This window comes from Hippocampus bargibanti, linkage group LG14 (assembly GCF_051943395.1).
Source record: "Hippocampus bargibanti isolate YZ-2025 linkage group LG14, ASM5194339v1, whole genome shotgun sequence".
In the NCBI taxonomy this organism is placed as follows: Eukaryota; Metazoa; Chordata; class Actinopteri; order Syngnathiformes; family Syngnathidae; genus Hippocampus; species Hippocampus bargibanti.
This window is the reverse complement of record NC_142747.1, coordinates 9,058,711-9,074,817: the sequence shown is the minus strand read 5'-3', so window position 1 is coordinate 9,074,817 and position 16,107 is coordinate 9,058,711. Positions and strand designations below refer to the sequence as shown.

At 40.7% G+C, this 16,107-nt stretch overlaps 2 protein-coding genes across 4 annotated transcripts in view; one reads left to right on the top strand and one right to left on the bottom strand.

Annotated features, from left to right (window-relative positions):
• Positions 1-1,760: 1,760 nt before the first annotated feature.
• Positions 1,761-3,216, top strand: ssr3 (signal sequence receptor, gamma). Its single transcript, XM_089014308.1, has 5 exons — positions 1,761-1,989; positions 2,294-2,420; positions 2,563-2,661; positions 2,750-2,881; positions 2,982-3,216. Exons 1-5 carry the CDS (start codon positions 1,857-1,859, stop codon positions 3,046-3,048), a joined length of 558 nt encoding a protein of 185 aa, XP_088870434.1. The 5' UTR covers positions 1,761-1,856; the 3' UTR covers positions 3,049-3,216.
• Positions 3,217-5,216: 2,000 nt separating this feature from the next.
• The window catches only part of kcnab1a (potassium voltage-gated channel subfamily A regulatory beta subunit 1a), a 33,209-nt gene continuing 22,318 nt past the window's right edge, over positions 5,217-16,107 (bottom strand). For all 3 annotated transcript variants that reach the window (XM_089013668.1, XM_089013666.1, XM_089013669.1), the window contains exons 2-14: positions 13,536-13,579; positions 10,520-10,557; positions 8,880-8,959; positions 8,724-8,768; positions 8,403-8,447; positions 8,229-8,272; positions 8,061-8,147; positions 7,782-7,867; positions 7,117-7,235; positions 6,922-7,018; positions 5,977-6,097; positions 5,639-5,727; positions 5,217-5,460 (exon numbers count right to left, since the gene is read on the bottom strand). In XM_089013668.1, coding sequence (XP_088869794.1) covers positions 5,371-5,460; positions 5,639-5,727; positions 5,977-6,097; positions 6,922-7,018; positions 7,117-7,235; positions 7,782-7,867; positions 8,061-8,147; positions 8,229-8,272; positions 8,403-8,447; positions 8,724-8,768; positions 8,880-8,959; positions 10,520-10,557; positions 13,536-13,579 — 985 coding nt within the window. In that variant the 3' untranslated portion in view covers positions 5,217-5,370. The remainder of the gene's footprint in view (positions 5,461-5,638; positions 5,728-5,976; positions 6,098-6,921; positions 7,019-7,116; positions 7,236-7,781; positions 7,868-8,060; positions 8,148-8,228; positions 8,273-8,402; positions 8,448-8,723; positions 8,769-8,879; positions 8,960-10,519; positions 10,558-13,535; positions 13,580-16,107) is intronic.

The window sequence follows — 16,107 nt, the reverse complement described above, 5'->3', positions numbered from 1 at the left end:
TGCGGTGAACCCTGACGTGGTTACCAGCCAATCACAGGCTGAACCCTGAAGTGGTTACTTCAGCCAATCACTTGCTGTTGTTGTTGTTGTTGTTGTTGTTGTTGTTGTTGTTGTTGTTGTTGATAGTAGTAGTAGTAGTAGTAGTAGTAGTAATAGTTATAGTAGTGGTAGTGGTGGTGGTAGTATTAGTACTAGTAGTAGTATCATATTATTATCACTTCGCATCAATAAAGAATTTGCAGTGATTTGAAAGTATTTTTTTCTCCATTAAAATCCAAACAAATCACAGGTTGACCAATATCCACTGCAAATCGACTTCACCCCGGCCTGATAAGGCTTTTTTCATACACACATAGTAGACACACATTGATATACTATATGTAGAGGCATGTGTGACTTCCGTCATAATTTAATAATCTTAGTGTACAACTCCGTTACACATGCATATGTAAAGTAGGACTCCCGCAGTTTACCCTTAGGCAAGTGTGACAAAGTCATTGAAAAGGAAGACAAGGGCTCTACTTTAGGTGATCTGTCATGAACACACTTGAGGCTACAGTCAGAGTATTGCCAGGCACACCATCGTCAGCATGTGTGCGTGCGTGTGCGTGCGTGTGCGTGCGTGCGTGCGTGCGTGCGTGCGTGCGTGCGTGTTCGTCATCGTGCCTGTGGTGTCTCCAAAGCCAAAGTAATCAACACAAGAGTGACTGAACCTGGCATTGTATGAGCAGGCCATTTGGGATCTCTTCCTGCTCCTCCTAGTTTTCTCCTTCTACGCACCCTGAAGTGCTCCGTTAATCCTTAAACTCTACGCCCAAAGGGACATCACGCAAACCTGCCTGGGTGCATCACACTCGTTCACACGCACACACGCTGCCTGCTGCAGAGTTAAGAAAGAGAGCCGCGCAGCAGGGGGCTAAGCTACGATGTGGGGTCACCATCAGGTTAAATATCTGTCTGCTTGTTTTCAATTGGTCTGCAAGAGCAAACAACATGTCTTTGGTAATCTTTGGATGACGGCATAGGGACAAAAAAGGACTTGAGAGGAGAGCAGCAATGTAAATGCGCTATGCAAATTATATTTGGAATGTGTGTGCGTTTGTTCAGGGCTCCATCCAAGCAAAACACTTCTGACTATAAACCATGCAGGAATGCAAACTAATCAATAATTCATAATACACATAGGATGGGGATAAGAGGGGTGGGTGGATGTTATGAATGTATTGTTTGACTTGTGCTTTTTTTCAGTTATCTGCGATTGACTGGCAACCAATTCAGGGTGTCCCCTGCCTCGTGCCTGAAGACAGCTGAGATAGGTTCCGGCACCCCCCGCGACCCTAATGAGGATAAGCGGTATGGAAAATGGATGGATGGATGGATGGATGGATGGATGGATGGATGGATGGATGGATGGATGGATGGATGGATGGATGGATGGATGATTTTTACTTTATGTAAAGCGCGTTTATGGATCCGTGGTTGTTTTTCAGTGCTCTGTGAATAAAGTTGAGTTGACATTTGAGAAATGTAAGACTTTTACTGATTACTATTCTACGAGGCGAGTCTAAGTTAATTGACACTTTTTAAACTCAATAATCACTTGACAAGACTGATTGAACCACAGCATTGCTTCAATTTAAACTACTCATTTGCAATTACCATGTGTTAACTGTCCACGGCGCTGTTGTTGGAACGGTGCATTTCGTTGCCGAACGTCGATTCAGAAGAAGAAAGCAAGCGTTGTACTTCCGGTTTAATGCTGACGCGTCTCTCTCGAGTTCTCCTAGCGACGTGTCACTCCTCTTCTGTCGTTAGCCGAGCAGTCAACTAGGACGTTCTGTCACTCCTCGCAAATTATGGCGCCTAAAGTCACCAACAAACAGCAATCAGAGGAAGACCTTCTCCTCCAGGACTTCAGCAGAAACCTCTCGACAAAGTCCACCGCGCTATTCTACGCCAATGCTCTCGTTGTTTCTGCCATCCCGATCTGTGAGTCACTCGCTGCGGTTAATTGCGTACTGCAACTCTGCCACGCTGTCAAATATCTCCGCGGGACCCAAAAGTAAACATCAGATACGGTGCTAAAATTTGAAGAAATAAGTTTAGCAATCGGCCACAAGTGAAATAAAACGTGGATGTATGCTAATGTTAGCATAGATGTGCTGCTACAGGAAAGCTTCTAAGATAAGACAAGAAAACCTTAATTTGTGTCGCAATGGAGTAATTCCCATTTTACACCTGTGTAATTTCTTCAGTCGACTTCATGCCTCCTTTGGATCCCTTGTGTCTCTAGGGCTATTCTGGAGGATATGGCACATGGACCTGATCCAGTCTGCGTTCCTGTACACTGTGATGACTCTGGCAAGCACCTACTTGGTGGCTTTTGCCTACAAGAATGTCAAGTTTGTTCTCAAGCACAAGTAAGATGGACGGACGAAACAGATTGTTTCTGTAAGACAAATAAAGAGGGTGTCCACAACGTCTGGATGGTACTCGAATTAATCAAACACCATTTCTTGTCACCCCCCCCCCCCCCCAAAAAAAAAAAAAAAATCCTTCTAGAGTTGCTCAGAAACGCGAGGATGCAGTTTCCAAGGAGGTGACCAGGAAGCTGTCCGAGGCCGACAATCGCAAGATGTCCCGCAAGGAAAAGGATGAGAGGTGATTTCAAATATTGAGTAGAAGACACAGCAGACGCGGCAGTGTCCGTTTCTCACATTACTTTAGCTGCGGTTTTCTGTTGCCTCAGGATCCTGTGGAAGAAAAATGAGGTTGCTGACTACGAGGCTACCACGTTCTCCATCTTCTACAACAACACCCTCTTCTTGGTGCTTGTCATCGTCGCTTCTTTCTTCTTGCTCAAGAACTTCAACCCTGCCGTGTATCCTTTTTTTTATCACCCTGCACAAATGGCTCAAGAAAATTTCTTCTTTGCAACAAGCAAAAAGGGTAGTTTTTGCCTTAACTCCCCCTCCCCACAGCAACTACATCTTGTCAATTGGGGCATCCTCTGGACTCATTGCTCTGCTGTCCACCGGATCCAAGTAGTTGATGATGGTGAAGGGTGGGATATTTGGGTTGAGTACTTTTCAGTAAAGTTGGGATTGAGGAACAGTATCACATTTCAACTTCATGAAATTCATGATCAAAAAATCTGGAGGCTCTTGCTCTGGGTATATCTTTTTTGTTACAATAAAAACAAAACAAAAAAAACAATTGTCATTGTGTGTTTTAATTGATGAATGTCTCCACTTTTCTTGGTGGGATTTTAAGTATTGATATAGTAACTACTCTCCAAGTACAAAAAAAGGACCAGAGTAGTTATTTTCCATTAGCATTTATTCCGGATTTTATTTTCAGTCTATAATCTGCAGGGGAACATACTTCGGAGTGAGTGACATGTTACCTCAACTAAAAACAGGTTCCATCCAATGAAACAAGTAAAGAAATGTCATTTAGATTTAAATGAAGTCATACTATTAACTGATTTTAGAACCTTTACGTCTATTTGGCTACTACTCACTTGTCTCCCCGCACACATGTAACAATGAAATGAAACTCATCCTCCTTTGGGGGTCGGGGCCCTCATCAAGGCACATCACTGACTGAGAAAACTATTTACACAAATCCTGATACGTCTTTTTTCCACACACCAGGGACACATTGCCTTTCATGAGTGACATGACTGCACATCACCTATTTTATGAATTGATCATTTTTAATGCCTGGTTGGCAAAGTCATCTGCTGTTATTTCTTCTGACTTTGTGATAATTTCACTCAGCTGTTTTATTGTTGAAAAATAAATGCCCTTCATAATACACTTTGCAAATGAGTGACTCAAATATGCATCTTAAAAATATCTACATACATGTACATCATAATATATTAACCAATAATATAATAACAATCATCGGGTTTCGACGATAGCCAGAAATGAAAATGGAACATGAATGAAGTTCCTCTAGTGGCCACATGGGGGCGGCATCACTCCACCTGTCCAACGGAACCACAAAATTCCCTTACACATCTTTTTTTTTTTTACACATCTTTTTTTTCTATTTTTTAAGCAGTTGTGTGCTTGTTATAATTGTGTGCTTTGTTAAACCGAAGCATTAGAGGAAACATGCATCTATTTATCGATTATGATTATGATTAATGATGCCTACTTAGCCATTTTTAAAAAGGCCTATTGGCTGTGCACTCCATCAAGCTACTTGATAGGTCGGCGATGAAGGATGTTTATGTTGCAAGCACAATCCTTTCAATAAATACTGTATCCTGCTTTGCTGGACTCTGTGTGAAAGGCAAACGCTGACAAATGCATGCTCTTCTCTTCTGGCTTTTGTGGCATCTGTATGAAAGAGACTTACTTATCCTGCTCCTCTACTGTATTTTGAAGTTCCTCTCAAAGCAAGGCACTTTTTCTTGAAATGCTGATGTGTCACTCGTCATGTACAAGTCGCCTGAGAGCAGAGGTGGACTAAGTATGTAGGACACGGGACTTAAAGATGTACAACCCACACCTTCTATCAATCCAGTGCACTGAGCAAAGACAGTCGATATTTGTTGCATTATTTCATCTGTCACACCCTAAAAAGTGTTTCATTAAAATAGATTCATGATTTAAAATAATTTCATTATAATCAATTAATTTTATCGTCACTAAAGTAGGATATGCATGTAAAAAAATACTTCAATAACTCCTTGTATTTTCATGAATCTGTCAAGTAAACAATACTTCATCAAGAATAATAAAATGAATTATTTTACAACCTTTGCCTTTTCTTTGAGTGGTCGCTACAGTTGCCATTGTTTTTTTTTACTACCTGGGAATCAGCATCCAAATAAACATCATCTCAAATGTCGAGATGAAAATTAATTTTTCTCTTTACTTATCTTCTTGTCTTACTTTACATCCTTTTACATTCACACATTGTAACTCATCCATTGCACGCCCGCCACACACTAAGACACGCAGACATTTGGGACTGATCTATTGTGGAGTTTGTGGGTGTCTGAAGGTGGCCAACCATTAGCTACTAGATTATATATATATATATATATATATATATATATATATATATATATATATATATATATATATATATATATATATATATATATATATATATATATATATATATATCATATTTAACACCTGCACCGTGTGTGGAGATGGATACGAAACAGGCGACGCTGCCGAAGCAAATAGGCTCGTGGATCCTAGCAAGGCAGTTCAGACAGTACAGGTCATGCAATGCGGGGTCTGTTCCAGTCTGTAGTAAGCCACAGCAGGTCCACCGTAGGCAGTATGACAAGTCTGTCACAGCCTTGACCACTTGGAGGGGAGAGGGTAGTACAAGCAAGGTCTACGAGCGGTAGTCCTTCTTACTGTACGGCCTGTTGCCCAGAATGTGGTCTATATCAGATACCACATGAGATGTCATCTTGGGAAGGACCTGGATGTGAGACGAGTGAAAATTGATACTGGGAGGAGGTGCGAATTCTTTAGAAATACAATTGGGTGCAGAAGAAGGGTGCACCTTGGCCAAAATAATCTGTGATCTACTCAAGCTCACCCACAATCCTAATGAAGACTAGCAATGTGGAAAAGAAGCAGCGTACCCATGTTCTCACCTGAATGGCTCCAAGGTTCTCTGTGAGCTGCTCGGGGTTGGATGTTCCCAATAGGACTGAACTCACACCTTCATTCCTTAAACACCAAGCTGCAGGGAGAGGACGGTGTCAAAGTTTCTTTCAAGTAGGTAGATCACTTTCATTGTTATTGACAAGTGATGATTTTGGAATGACCTCGGTTTATTTTTTATGTATCTTTTTTTTAATCATGTGTATGCAATTGCCTATTTGAGATTTTGTTTTAGTTCTTTGAGAAAGTAAGATATTACTATTACTAAAGTGAGATATTGACTTTGTTGGTGATAAATATGACAAACCACAGCTCGAGTGTGACTTACCCACAGCCAGTTGAGGTAGCGTGCAGCCCAGCTTCTCTGCAATGTGGTTGAGGTCTTTCAGCTTGCCTTGCTGCTTTCGTCCGTCTTCACTCACTATTTTTTCTCGAAGCCATTGATAAGACTGGAAGAGGCCAAAAGTGGGGAAGTCAAGAGCTAAAACAGAACTACATAAAATAAAACACGAGACACATTTTCATGAAATTTGTATTCATCTTTTTGAAATTATTTAAAATAAAATGGAACAAACCTTCAACTTTTCTTCCAGTTATATTTTAAATTAATGTATTGTCTGCAACATAATGGGTACCCAAAAGCATCACATTTTCTCAAATGCCAACAGTGCGTTTGAGAATCTGATGTGTCTTATAATTGGATCAATATTCAGATTTCTTGCAAATCTGATTTTAAATTTCTTTGCTTTGTTGTAAATCCGCTTCAATTCCAAGCCGCATCAAGTTCCATATATATATATATATATATATATACAGTAAAGTCTCGTTATATCGATATCGGATATATCGATAGTCCCGGTTATATCGATACTATTTCTATGCACGCACTGAGAAAATTACATGCAAACAGGGTCGGATATATCGATAGTCCCGGTTATATCGATATTTTTTCGGACTCCCTTGAATATCGATATATATATATATATATATATATATATATATATAAAACATTTAAACCATTTAAAATAGGACATTCATTAAAATAGGACATTCATTAAAAGTGCACCTTTTAATCTGAAGCGTCATAGTGGGGAAAATACAGTGTTATTATTTCGTCTCACTTTATATGTCATCTGTTTTTCATGGGCCTGTTTAAAATGCGTTATGAGAAAAGGGCAGCATTTTACGGATGATAACTTTTCAATTTACCGAATATGTTGGAATGTGAGAGCAAGCCAAAGAACCTGCAGAAAAGTCCAATGAGTGTCCGTACCTTCATGGAAGCCCTGGAAGATTCAGGAATGCCATTCTCATATTTCCCTGTAATGATTCCGCATGCCAGCGGCGACCAAGTCATCGCTCCAACTCCTGCAACCGAGGAGAAGGCAAAGAGGACTACGTAGGTAAACGGAAGGAGTATTGTGGAAAGTAGAAAATAAGAAAGGATGACAGCAAAGACTCCTTTCCTATCTTGTGATAAAGTTCAGGCAGTTGCACTTCCACTTTCTCCCTCTGGAAGAGGTGGTACTCCGCCTGCTCACACACTGGTGGGATCAGATTAAACTGTCTTGCCACTGAGTAGGCCTCCTGCAAGAACAAAAATCCAGCAAAATTTATATGCAGTCATGAGAAAATAGGACAAGATAAAAAATAATAAAGACATTGATGGGGCAATTTCACTTTAATTGGCTAGAAGTTTTAAATTTTGATCAACAATCGTTATTTTTTTGTAACTCGTTTACTACCATTCCGGAATTTAAGCATAACGTGGAGTGCCATTCCCGATTTTTTTTAATTTTTTTTTATTGCGGGGTTTGTGTTTCAAGCTTCGGTCAGACTTCCTCCCGCGAGGGGGAAGCATTTTCCTTTTTTACAGCCACCCCACTTCCATTGCAGATAACTTCAGATCCAAATAAGATCTGCATATTTTTTTTCTGATGAATGAAGAGAGTCTAAGGTTTCTTACGCTGCATTGAATGTTTATATAGTCCTAAAACTCAATATTCTGTGGGTCCTGCAATTTCAGTTGAAAATGACAAAAACTCTGGCACTGGAGTGGACACATTTGCACATCGTCTGGCAGTGAATGAGTTCATGTCATTCATTACAAATGATTCTTTCAAGGTGTCTTACCATGATCTCCATCCCTGTCCACCGAGACGTTCCCCAGTACATTGCCATCCCTTGGTTGATCACATAGGTCATGGCCCGGACGATCTCTGTCAGACACATGCAAATCTCTGTCAATGTCAATCATGAGTTGTATGCACTCGTCCTCGCAAAATGTACATGAAAACTGTGAACCCGGGACCTCACAACTGTGAAGCCAGACAAACATGGCGTGTTTTCATCTTGGACGTCTTCGTGACCCGATTGTGGTTTCACAGTTGATTGGGACAGGTCTTGCCTCACCTTCCATCGGCGTGTTGCTGTCAGGGCGATTGGCAAAAACGACATCGACGTACTCCAACTGCATCCTCTGTAGCGAGCCTTTCAGACCTTTCAGACCGTATAAATTAACAAACGCTTATGACTTCATTCATGATGAAGTGAAACAAGTTGTGGTGTTTTTAGCCATACCTTCAATAATGTGTTTTCGAGACAAGCCTCTCTCTGTCTCTGCTCTGGGTGCACGAAAAAAAAAAAAAAAACAAGATGACCAATGATTTTATTTTCTTTGCCAGATTTACAATTTGGCAAACATATTTTTTTCATATTTGATAAAGAATTTAAAAAATGTTGAATGGAACTAACTTTCCTCCCCAGTAAAGTTTGGTGGTGATGACCAAGCTGGATCTCCTAAGAAAATAGAAAAAGAAAGAAACCTTAAAAGATGGTTGCTGTGTTGATTTTACAGTTGGTAGTGAATTATTTTCAGTGTCGATACAGCATCTTTCCATCGTAATTTTTTTTGTATTCCAATCAGAGGTTCTGCCGACTGCAGCCAATCTTTAAGTTCAGTTGCTTTGACTTCCTTATCTTCAATATAGTATTAGTTTATTTGTTTCCATTTAAACTTTTTAATGGTAGAAATGTGAACTGGGCTGATAGATAAAAGTGCCGTCATGTCATTACCTCCAACACTTCTTCTTGATGATGGTTCCAAGGATAACTTCGGCCCTGGAAATGTTGAACAAAAATAACGTGAAACCCCATCTCAGTTGACAACATACAGTAATATAAAATACTGTGAATTGGAGCGAGATTGTTTGGAAACCGGACAACACGCACCTGCCACCGGCATAGACTTCAGCTGTGTCGAAGAGATTGATCCCGCTTTCATAGGCAATGGTCATGAGCTGCTCTGCAACCTGGCAATATGAGTTGAACCATTAGTTGCTGCGAGCTCCATCTTGCAATTAGGAACCATAAGCAACATCCTTGAATGTCCAGGGCTTTTTGTTATTGCACTTGTTTAACTCATTCACTGCCATTCCCGAATTTATTCGGCAATTGAAAAGGATGACGTGGAGTGCCATTCCCGAATTTGTTCGGGTTTTGTGTTTTCTTGCTGGGGGTGGGGTGCCGATAAAGCACTGGTCAGACCTCTGGCAATGTTTTTCCCTCTCACGAGGGGGCAACAGTTGCCTTTTGTACAGCCGCCCCAACTTCCATTGCAGATAACTCTAGAGCCAAATAAGATCAACATAAACATTTTTTCAGATTTTTTTTGATGAAAGAAGAGAGTCTGTGATTTCTTATGTTGCATTATATGTTTATGTAGTCCTAAAACTCAAAATTCTGTGGGTCATGCAATATGAGTGAAAATGACCAAAATCTTGGCATTGGAGGGGACACATTTGCACATCGTCTAGCAGTGAATGAGTTAAAAAAACAGAACAAATAAATATCCCCAAATTGATAAAAAGTAAAAACAGGGCGGCTCGGTAGTCGAGTGGTGAGCATGCCGACTTCACAGTGCAGAGACCCGGTCCGGCCTCTCTGTGTGGAGTTGCATGTTCTCCCCAGGCCTACGTGAGTTTCTTCCGGGTCCTCCGGTTTCCTCCCATGTTCCAAAAACATGCATGGCAGGCTGATTGAACGCTCCAGATTGTCCCGATTTGTGAGTATGACAGTGAATGGTTGTTTGTCACTGTGTGCTGTGTGAGTGGCTAGCAACCAATTCAGGGTGTCCCCCGCCTAGTGCCCGAAGACGGCTGGGATTGGGTCCAGCAGCCCCCGCTACCCTAATGAGGATAAAGCTTTCTAGAAAATAAAGGCTGATCGTGTACCTACTGTCCGAGTGCTTCGAAATAAACCAAGAAACAAATGAGATTGAATTAAAGAGCAACGGCAATGTCCACCGTGTTGAGCCAATGGCCATTTATCACCATTAAACCCGGCTCGTTGCCAGCCGGTATTGTCAAACAAAGCCTCTTCAACACAATCAGTCTGGAGGGCATGGTATTGATCAGTTGATGACAACAGAAACGTTGAAGCAAAGAAGGGGGATGCTGAAGCACATGAAATCCTAATACCCCCCCCCCCCCCCACCACCCCTCCTTTCTAATATGAGTCAGGAAAGGGCCAATTCTTGGATTATCTAAAATATTTCTCTGACCAATAGGTTATCCTGAACTAAAACTATGAAAGTGACAGGATGTCACCGGTGACATTGAACTGAAGAATAACGGCCGGGAGGGAGGCGTGTGACTCCATGGCACTGAGTTTTTAGGGTAAGACAAATAGTACAGTTACATAACTTAACTTTTTTATGTCCCTTATTTTGCACACAGTGTTTGTGTGTGCGTGTGTAGAGATGCGGCAATGCTACAGGGCAAAACAGGCAGTGACAACGGGCACTGTAGAGCAAGAAAAAAAAACATTTTTTCCTCCCCTGAATAAAAGCACGAGAAGAAAATGCAGCCTACCTCATCTGTTATCTGACCCCCAAAAGTCACCCATGTACCTGGAGAAGAAAAATGAACTTGCATTAAAAAAAACAATTTATCCTTATATTAATGAGTACGACGCGTGACTGTCGGTTAGCGCTTTATGATAATGATGCGCATGCGCGTGACCGCGAGCATTGTGCAAAATGAGCGTGCATGTCAGACAACATGCTGCTGATTAGCTTAGGTAAACAAAACAGGAGATATACAAGAGGTTAAAAGCCACCACAGGCAACCAAATTCCTCAACTGTTCATCCAGTTGCTTCCGACGTGTCCGTGATGGCGTATAAAATCATATGCTCTGCTCACGATGGGGGCTAATTTGAAGAATTGTTGAGATCTGTAACCATGCCGACTTCAGATCATCTCACCTACTGTCTGCCCAGAGCCATTATGTGATCATGGAGAGTGTTTTTTTCTAGTATTTATTTTGCAAATACCTTTGAAATAGCTGTTCTAAGCATTTCTCTGCTGGCAGGTGTGTGTGTGTGTGTGTGTGTGTGTGTGTGTGTGTGTGTGTGTGTGTGTGTGTGTGTGTGTGTGTGTGTGTGTGTGTGTGTGTGTGTGTGTGTGTGTGTGTGTGTGTGTGTGTGTGTGTGTGTGTATGCGTGTGTGCCTGTGTGCGTGCGTGTGCGGATGTGTGTCCAATCAACCGTTTAAAGGACAACCGACATCACTTTTTTGTTTCCTGACATCAGAAAAACGTTTTATAGCATCTAAAATAATAATAAAGCATTAATAAAATGACTTAAATAATAATAATAATGACTTATTATATGTAATAATAAATATAAAAAATAATGAATAATAAAAATAAAAATGACTTAAAGTGTCCAAAATCTGCAAAAAAATGAACCCAGAAGTGGCAAGTTTCAGAAGATCCCGCCCCCTTGTTCGTGGCGTCAACCCAAGACGTCTTGCCTTGCTGGAGAAGCAAAACAATGGCTTCAGATTCAGAGAATATACTTTCTTTTTACTCATCCAGTTATGAATATGATTCAAATAGTTCTGAAGAGGAAAGCATACATGTTTGCAATCAATTAAAGAATTTATTCCGTACCATTTTGAGGTAATAGGGGAGGAAAATGTAGCACTAAAAAAGAGGCAGAAAATGGCGACAAAGCTCCGTTTAGGGAATTAATCAGCCCGTTTCCATAGGCTGATTAACTCCTTACACTGAGCTTTGTCGCCCTCTTCTGCCTCTTTTTGGTACAACACGAAGATTTCAGACCAAACAAGTACAGCAAAATGCATTGACGTGATGAAAGGACTGCTACAATGTGTCCTTTTTTCGTTCAGGGGCGTTCATTCAGTGACGTAGGGTGAGGACTCGTCACTAACTCAAAAACAAGACTTCCGGAATATTCAGCGCAAGTCTTAAAACGTAAAATATAGCTATATGCGGTGGAATCTTTTTAAAATACGCTCAGTAGAAGTCATTTGAAGCCATTTAACAAATTATGGACACAACTTGTCCGAAGACGTCAGTTGTCCTTTAAGCTGTTTCCATTGCGGCAATTATATTTCCCGCTGTGGATGTCCAGTTGTTGCTCTGTGTCTGAGTGAGGGCTCAGTGTGTTATGAAAACGTTGCCGCTGCACATAATCTGATCAAGCAGAGTTTTTTGCGGTTTGATAGAAATGAAATATCTGTCAACGTCAATCACTTCCTTTTCTCTGACTCCTGGTGAATGTACCTAAGGTTGTTATGCAACTATTGTTAATATGATAACTCAGTGTTGTTCCTGATACTAAGGCATTTAAAGTGAAAAGGCAGACTCGAAAATTTATTCCTTATTAGAGGAAGCTGTCTTCACAACTCAGGAAGGAGGGGTTCCCATATATATATATATATATATATATATATATATATATATATATATATATATATATATATATATATATATATATATATATAGTAAAGTCTCGTTATATCGATATTCAAGGGAGTCCGAAAAAATATCGATATAACCGGGACTATCGATATATCCGACCCTGTTTGCATGTAATTTTCTCCGTGCGTGCATAGAAATAGTATCGATATAACCGGGACTATCGATATATCCGATATCGATATAACGAGACTTTACTGTATATATATATATATATATATATATATATATATATATATTAAGTGCCTTTCAAAACTCTCAATGACATGTTACAGCCATAGGATATTTTTTCTGTGGGTGAGCAGCGGCAGCCACACGCGCCAGCGTTACCTCAACCCAGAAGTAACAAAGTAAAAAAAAAAATGCCGTTTGGGGGGTGTTTAGTGACTTGTTCAAGGACACCTTGACAATGCACTCAAAACAGACTGGCTGTACCTCAAGCGACAAGTATCAATTTTGAATTTTATGATCCAGTACACGCACACAGACACACGCACGCACACACATATCCGGAATTATCTTGGCAACATCTCTTCTGTGTTTCTCCTGAGCCCCTCTTGCACTGTCCACATCGTGTCTACCCGTGGCGAAATGCATGGCAGACAGTTGGAATTCATTCGGATGACCTTTTCTGTTCTGCACAGTTCCATCAATTTGAAGCAGGTCACTTAGATGAAGGCGAAGCGCACGAGTCAACAAGACAGCTATCACAGTCACAATAGCCAAGGGGATTTCTTTCTGTGATCGTGTTTGAGTGTGTATGTTGAGGGTCACGTCACGGTATAGGCATTGATTTAATGACAAACAAGTCTCATCTTTGTTGAGTGCACTGAGCTTTTTACTTGTGAAATGTTTTGAATGACTCGACACACAGTGCAATAATTTCTAACTGAGTTACCCAAGAAAGTGAAATTACATATACAGTAAAGTCTCGTTATATCGATATTCTCGGGAGTCGGAAAAAATATCGATATAACCGGACTATCGATATATCCGATCCTGCGGCATGTAAATTTTCTCCTTGCGTTCATAGAAATAGTATCGTAATAAGCAGTACTATCGATATAACCGATATCGATATAACGAGACTTTACTGTACTTACCGAGTCCGAGGCAAGACACCCGTAGTCCTGATTTTCCAAGGTTCCTGGAAAAACAGAAGAAAACAACTTAAAGCATAGGCAGCAAATCACGACATCCCAATTCCATGAATGGGCGGCGGATGAGTTTGACAATTTCATTTTATTTGTACACTCAAGAATTAACACGGTAGCATAGAATCCTCAGATGACACCATACCAAATTAATTTGTTGTTTGAGAGCAATTGATTATATTCTTTAATGTATAAGGATTAAACGTATTTTATGTGCTAGCAGCTAGCATAATGAATTAAAGTAGCTTAATTTGAAAGCAATTTCAGTCAGAGATGAGTATTGGATTTTGAAAGTTCCTTAAATTTGGATCCCACGTGAGCCTAATAGCTGCGATGATTTTTGGAGGAATGACAGCAATGAAGCAAGGAGGACCAATGAGGAGATATTCCGCTCGGTAAACACATGGAGACGGGCTTTTGGAAGCACACGCCACCGCCACTTAGCGTGTGCGTGCTCACGCGGGCACAGTGTGGCTATCAAATATTGATTGAAATTTTAAACCCCTGTAATCATTTTTCCAAACAGATCTTAGCATAACAAGCCTTCCACGTCTATGAAGCTATCCATCTTCACCCAAGCACGTCTTCATTTGCTTGATGATAGACACAAATGACTTTCTCGATATCCCTGCCATGATGGCTAAAAACTGGCCCTGTAAACTCCTCCTTTAGGACCCGAGCGGCTCCTCAGCCTCTTGCCTTTGTCCCTCCCCAGCTCTGGATTTCTTTCCGGCTCGGTGTCTCCCTACGGTTTAATTATCTCCTTTGCTCAGCTCAACGGCTGTTACGGCTGAGCTCAGCATAATCGTGCTGAAATAAAATGTCGTTTTTTTGACAAACGGAGGAGAACATTGCTCAGACTTGAACTACAGCCGTGACCTATCAGAATCCGAATTAGAAGCAGAATCAGAATCATCTCTATTGCCAAGTATGTAGAACACACAAGGAATTTGTTTCCGGTCGAACACGCTGCAGTAGTATCATCATCAAAAAATTGCAAAGAGGCACTATACAGTTCAATTTGGGCTACTGTTCAAAGAATTAATGACTTGGGGGGAAGAAGCTGTTTAAATGTCTGCTGGATTTGGTGCGCATGGATCGGTAGCGCCTGCCTGAGGGGTGTAGCTGGAAAAGGTGGTGGGCAGGGTGCGGAGGGTCCAGGAGGGTTTTCCACGCCCTAGTTTGGATCTTGCAGTCTGCAAGTCCTCAAGAGTAAGTAGAGCGGTGCCAATGATTTTTTCCGCTGTCCTAACTGTCCGTTGAAGTCGGATTTTGTCCATTTTTGTGGTGGCCCCGAACCAAACGGTGATGGAAGAACACAGGATGGATTCGATGTCAATCGTGTATTATCTGGTGTTTCCCAGTGTTTCAATGACATTATAGTTGGAAACAATTGCAAATGTGTGTGATTGAATAGATTCAAATTTAAAGCTAATACAGGTTTCACTTTGGTAGCTTTTCAAATTCTGATCTTTCTTACATTGCTTCTCAGAAAGAAGAGGAATTGGCTATTTGCAGGAATGTCTTCTGCGATAAAAATCCCACTACGTTGGTTTGGATATTCTGTGCCTTTTGCTAGCAGACATGCACAATTGCTGTGTTCAAGAGGTGAACAAATATCCATGCCTATGCTTTTTTTCCTGACCGTACATGACAATCATATGCAAATAGTAAACCTACTCATTAGCGCCCCTATTTATAAGTCTGTGGCCTGATTTTTTTGCAATGTATGATGTGTATTCAAATGCATATCAAGCATGAAGCAAGCCATGCTATTTTATATCTATTTTGGCCTTTGAGCTAGCTTGGACTAAAGTGTTTGGATTCACAACAATGTGGCAAGCATTTGACATTTCGCTTACATGCCACGGTGAACAAAAGAAAAATAAATACAGTCTTGATGGCAAGGTAAAAGACCCCTTAGTGATAAACACTGTGACCTTTTATTTCTATTCTACTTTCATTGGTTTCATGTGGTCAGAGGAGGAAAAGAAATCAATTTCAGGAAAAATATATATATTTTAGGCCATATTTTTGCCCATCTAATCTACTTTAGTTTTGACCTCTCACCGGGAGCACCTTAAAAAAATCCAACCAACAACATTACCTTTGCATGACCTCATCAAAATGAGGTCTGCTGCATGCAGTGAATGAAAACCGCTAATGACTTCATATAGACTCTGACCACGCTAAGCTTCACCACTGCATTATTTACTACATCGCATACCGGCTCACTCAGCCATGGGCTCGCTGCAGTCGCCGTTCTAATAGCACAGTACCACTGCAGCCTTTTAGATATGACCGTTTGAACTGATGTGCACTTGTCAGCCGCGGTGTTAGGTGCAGCCGTGCAATCTAATGACATCTATTACTTAGAGTACAATCTGAGAAGCCAAAAGAAAAATTAAATTGGATAAAATAGGCCGTCGTTTAACAGTATAAAGTATATCACCAGATCAGACAATATCACCGTGTTTGGGTTAAGAGTAGTCAAAAAGTGAACATAGTGAAAATATTGTAT